We start from the raw sequence: 4,935 nt of genomic DNA on the forward strand, positions 1-4,935 counted from the left end.
TAAGGAGGTGGTGGGGGAAGGTGGGTGGGCTGCTAGTTCTTGGAAAGTCTAATTAGTGAACCCCCTCCCTACGTCTGACCACCTGGGGAAAAGGCTTCCAGCTTGATAAGGGACAGGAGATTCCACAGTTCAGGTAGTTCCCCCGCCTCCCAGGCGTTTTGTGGTCACCATTAATCATTTCCTCTAACTGTGTATATAAGAGCCCTTTTACCAGTGAGCCCAGTACTCAGAGAGAAAGGCTAAAGTCCCCAGGAGGATGTGGCTTCAGAACCTGCTTCTCCTGGGCACTGTGGCCTGCAGCATCTCTGCACCCACCGGCCGATCCAACGCTGTCACTCAGCCCATGCAGCATGTTTATGCCATCAAGGAGGCCCTGAAACTTCTGAAGCAGAGTAATGACCGTGCTGCTGTGCTGGTGAGTGGGGAAGGAGTGTAAGCCATGCCAAGACCATCTTTGCTGGCCAGGACTGGATCTGTCAGTTTGGTAACACATTTTCCTTTTCTACAGAATGAAATGGTAGAAGTCGTCTCTAAAAGGTTTGACCCCCAGGTAAGTTGCTTTTAGCTAACACACCATCCAGGTGATCTCTTCCAGGGGAGGGCCCATTTTAGATGGACAGTCCACTGAATTGCCCACTTTCTCTCCAGCCAAGTGGCTGCCAGATGAGGGGCAATCAGGAGGACGCTGATTTTGTTCTCTGGGCAGTCACACGGGTAACTTTACTAGCTTTAACAGCCATGGGCAGACCTAGCATTCAAGGGGTCAGGGACCAGAAGGGAACAGGTGGGGAAACAGGGGTTACTTCGTGAGACAAGGGCTATGGGATTGGGCACTCACCGTCCTGAGACCAAAACCCATACAGACAGCATGCTGGCTAGAGGGGCACACGGGGGCTTCAGGAATAAGTCAGCTCACACAGATCTGGGCAATACCCTGCTCTGCTCAAAGTGGTGGAGGAGGACTGGCCGCCTTTGCTGAGGGCTGGTACCCTCTTGAGATGCCAGACCACGGGAATGTGACTGTGCTGGCTGAGGGTGATCTGAGTTGAGTGGCAAGGAGGAGTCAGACTTGTGCCTGTGGGGAATAGCAGCAATGAAGCAACCTCGATGATCAGACCCTGCTGAGATTAGTCGGAAATCATGCTGTGTCCTTCTCAGGTCTTACTCTTGGGAAATGGAAGTGGGGGCAAGAAAGCATGATGGAGAGGATATTCTGTGGCCAGGGGCGGGAGCTTGGCTGCTGCTCACCAAAGAATGAACATTTTCCACAGGAGCCAACGTGCCTGCGGACCCGCCTGGAGCTGTATAAGCGGGGCCTACGGGGTAGCATCGTTAATCTCAAGGGCCTCTTGACCATGATGGCCAGCCACTACAACCCATCGTGCGCCCCCACCCCACACAAGGTAGCCACCTCAGGGTCCCGAGTGGAAAATTCTTTGGAGGGTGAGGTACTGGGTAAGGAGAAATTGTGTTCATCCCAAAGGGGTTCTGTGACAACAGCTTTGTAATGATCAGTCTCCCCTGAGGAGCAGCCCAGCCGATCTTCATCTCCAGGAGATGCCAGATGACGTCCACAGCGTCCCCTAGCTGGAACTGCTACTACTCTTATTATTGCTGTTGTTATGGTTAATGAGGTCAGAGGTGAGGCAAACCCAAAGAAACTCAGGGCCTGCCTGAGGCAGAGGAAGTTCCCCATGCCCAAGTGCTACCTCCCAACAGGACTTTCCCCCAGGATTGCATGGGAGCATGGAGGGGTGCATCCTGGAAGGGGCAAAAGCCCAAAACACTCTTCCTGCAGGAAGGAAGGAAGGAAGGTCTGTGGCCTTGACTTCTGCGACTCCTAAAATTGGCTTCAGCCCAGCTCTTCTGGCCTGGCCTGGAACCAAAGAGGCCGTGGCTTAACTTTCTAGCAGAACAGCCTTAGGCTGGCACTTTGTCAATCTCAGGCCCCACCTATTGCTGGCAAGCTGGGCACACTATGGGTGACACATGGGTGGCAACACTTGACCCAGGTCAGCAGGTGGGTCACAAACAAACTTTCTGGCTTCTGAGTTTTAAGAGGCAGCACGGAAACACCCTGTGCTTCCCCCATGTGACCTGTTCATGCTTGGACTAAAGTTTTCTTATTCTTACTATTTTTTTTAAAGGCAATTTCCTGTGAAACCCACTTTATCACCTTCAAAAGTTTCAAAGAGAACCTGAAGAATTTTCTGGAAGACATCCCCTTAGACTGCTGGGACTAAGTCCAGAAGTGAGGCAGACTGGGACAGTCAGGGGCCAGCCCTGGAAGCATACCTCACAAATGACTGTCCTCCTACCACACAGAACCAAACAAAACTCAGGATCTTGACCCTGGAGGGACCACAGGCTGGGTCATGATGACCCCAATTTGGGTGTGGCTGAAACATGAGGAGTGTTTTATTCTCCTCTAGGGATCAGTAATATTTATTTATATATTTATATATTGTAATATTTATTTATTTATATATTTATTTATTTAAGCTCATATTTCATATTTATTCAAGATGCTTTTCCATATCAATAAATTAATAAAAGTCTGTTATTTGTGCCATTTTCCAGTTTGTTTTCAATCACAAGTAAATGCTGGTGCTGTTCTCCCCCCTTACTGGGCAGGAAGGGGAGGAAACTGGCAGGTGGGGGTGAGCAGGGGCCTCTAGAAGTCAGGCACCACTTGAGGGCAGTGCTGCCGCCCAGGGCGAGGAGGTGTCGGAGGTGTCAGACAGTCTGAGTGCAGCATTCTGCAAATCCTCATGTGCTCCCCTGATGCTAGAGGGCTCCCTCCTCAGGGAGAGGTGTCCAGGTTCACTTAGAAACCAAGGACCTGCCCAGTGGGAATGTTGCTCTAGAGAAGGGACATCATTTTTCCTGGAGTTTCGGGGGCTTGACTGGTCACTAGACACATTAGTATCAGGGGAAATAACTGTCTGTCACAGGCCTGGACTCTGTTGCTCTGTTGGTCACATCCTGCCCCCAGGCTTAATTTTTTTTTTTTAATTCTTTTTTTTTTCTTTAGGCTTCAAACCACAGGGGTCAGAGTTCAGCATTTTTATGAAATTTCCCCCCTAAATGGGTTATCTTAATCTTTGAGACCCAGAATATAAACTCACAATTTGTTGATACATGGTTGTTAATGTGGTGCTTTTCGGTGCTGGTTTTTATTTTTACATGAAATTTTCTAACCATTCAGGCATATTTTTCTTAAAATCCATGGCATTTAGACCAAGGAAATAGCAGCTCCCCTCTGTCCTCTTGCTTTGCCAGCAGAATAAAAGACATACTCCTGTGTCCCTCTTGGGAACTAGGAGGAAGGATGTGTGTTCCCAAGCACCAGGTGAGCAGTGGGGCCAACCTGCTCCTTCACAGGTGGGCCTAGGGGCACAATTTTCACGTCCCTGCCTGGTTCTTTCCCCACCGCCAGCTCTCTGCTCTAGCCATTAACTGCAGACTAGGCCACTCCAAAGACCTTTCTCACACAACCAGGCAGAAAGATCATGACTCCAGATGTGGTTATGAAGAAAAATCTTAAGACTAAGCCTGAATTTTAGCAAAGACAAGAATCCATGAAGTGGGCTGCGGTCATAGAAAATGCATCAAAAGCACATTTTGCCTAGTGATAAAGTCCTCTCTGTTTTCCTCACAAGCCAGTGATAACTGATAAGAGATTCAGCATTTCCTTAGACTCACATATATAGAGCTCAGGTCATTTTGGAGCCACCTTCAAAGTACCATGCACTTGTTCCTGCTCCTGACTCGTGTGCTCTGGAGCTCAGAAAGCCACTGTGTCCCTATGAAGATCACCAACGAATCTCCCCATGATAATTACCACGAAGTCTGTGCTGAGATTTGCAAAGAACTTTCAGCTGACAACATTATGTACAACGTAAGTCTGAATCTTCCTCAAATATTCCTTTGTTCTTGGTGGTGTTTTGTGATTCTGATCAACTTCTTTTCCTTCCAGGACTCCTTCAAAAGGCCTCAGAACACCAATGAGGTAAGGAGAAGGCACCCCAAGAGCCATTCTGCTCACATTTTTAAAGGGATCACCCTAGCTAGGACGCAGGGCAGAGATAAGGACAGGGGTATTGGAGTGAGAAATATGGGGAGAAATCAGGGAATTTGGGGATGGAGCCCCCTTCCCTACCTGATAAACCAGCATCTGGGCCCACCCTGAACCTTCTTGGGTGTTCTGACCATTGTCCCAGAGCATTCTTGTCCAGGGAGAGACCAGACACTCACTGCATAGGTGGCAAGGCCCATGTGCCTCCTATGAGACAATCAGGCAAGAGCTTAAACTGGGGTCACGGATAGATGATGTGGGGGGGTCATCTAGTGTTCCTATGTGCACCACCACCTTCCACGTGCCCCCAACTTTGTTACAGAAATCCTGCTATGGAGAGTTTACAAAAGACTTTATCTGCACCATGGAGAAACTTAAGCACTCTAATCAGCAAGACGTTCACATACAAAAGATTTATAAAGGCATGAAAAAGCTCACCCAAATCTGCTCAAAGCTTACAGTAAGTTGCTGTTTGCACTTAGGGGAACCCCAGATATAATTTCTTTGCCACCACAGCCTGAGTGCAGAGTGGAAAATGACTTCTTAACGTCTCATGTGAGGCCTCAGGAACTGTTTTCTGATCTGAGACATCCACTCACTGACAGGGGTGTTGGGCAATTTGGACTTAGAGTTCATTCTTGAGGTTGCTGTCCCGGTGGACAGGGGTCAGTGTGGAGCAGGTCTGATGCCGGTCAAAGCAGGCTGGTCATGGACTCAGCCTGGGGAGAAAGAAGAGCTACTTGGTGCCAGTCCCGATCAGGTAGCCAGTTGAGTCTGGCTGTTATGCCCTGCCCATGGGGTTCTTCTGGGCTGATGAGCCCTGATGGGAACCCGTGATGTGGGGAAAGCCAGGGGAA

The 4,935-nt window shown here is 49.1% G+C and overlaps 1 protein-coding gene across 1 annotated transcript; it reads left to right on the forward strand.

The window, feature by feature from the left end:
* Nucleotides 1–256: 256 nt before the first annotated feature.
* CSF2 (colony stimulating factor 2 (granulocyte-macrophage)) lies at nucleotides 257–2,243 on the forward strand. The gene is made up of 4 exons (XM_004686696.2): nucleotides 257–415; nucleotides 509–550; nucleotides 1,272–1,403; nucleotides 2,148–2,243. Exons 1-4 carry the CDS (start codon nucleotides 257–259, stop codon nucleotides 2,241–2,243), a joined length of 429 nt encoding a protein of 142 aa, XP_004686753.2.
* The last annotated feature ends 2,692 nt before the right edge of the window (nucleotides 2,244–4,935 follow it).

The sequence above is a fragment of the Condylura cristata genome, unplaced genomic scaffold, assembly GCF_000260355.1.
Source record: "Condylura cristata isolate star-nosed mole 26May11 unplaced genomic scaffold, ConCri1.0 scaffold00021, whole genome shotgun sequence".
NCBI classification, from domain to species: domain Eukaryota; kingdom Metazoa; phylum Chordata; class Mammalia; order Eulipotyphla; family Talpidae; genus Condylura; species Condylura cristata.

Bases quoted from the DNA above. Each gene is read 5' to 3' on its own strand.
- CSF2 (XM_004686696.2), top strand. From the start codon at position 257: ATGTGGCTTCAGAACCTGCTTCTCCTGGGCACTGTGGCCTGCAGCATC. The intron at 551-1,271 runs GTAAGTTGCTTT...CATTTTCCACAG, and splicing joins CTAAAAGGTTTGACCCCCAG to GAGCCAACGTGCCTGCGGAC. The intron at 1,404-2,147 runs GTAGCCACCTCA...TTTTTTTTAAAG, and splicing joins GCGCCCCCACCCCACACAAG to GCAATTTCCTGTGAAACCCA.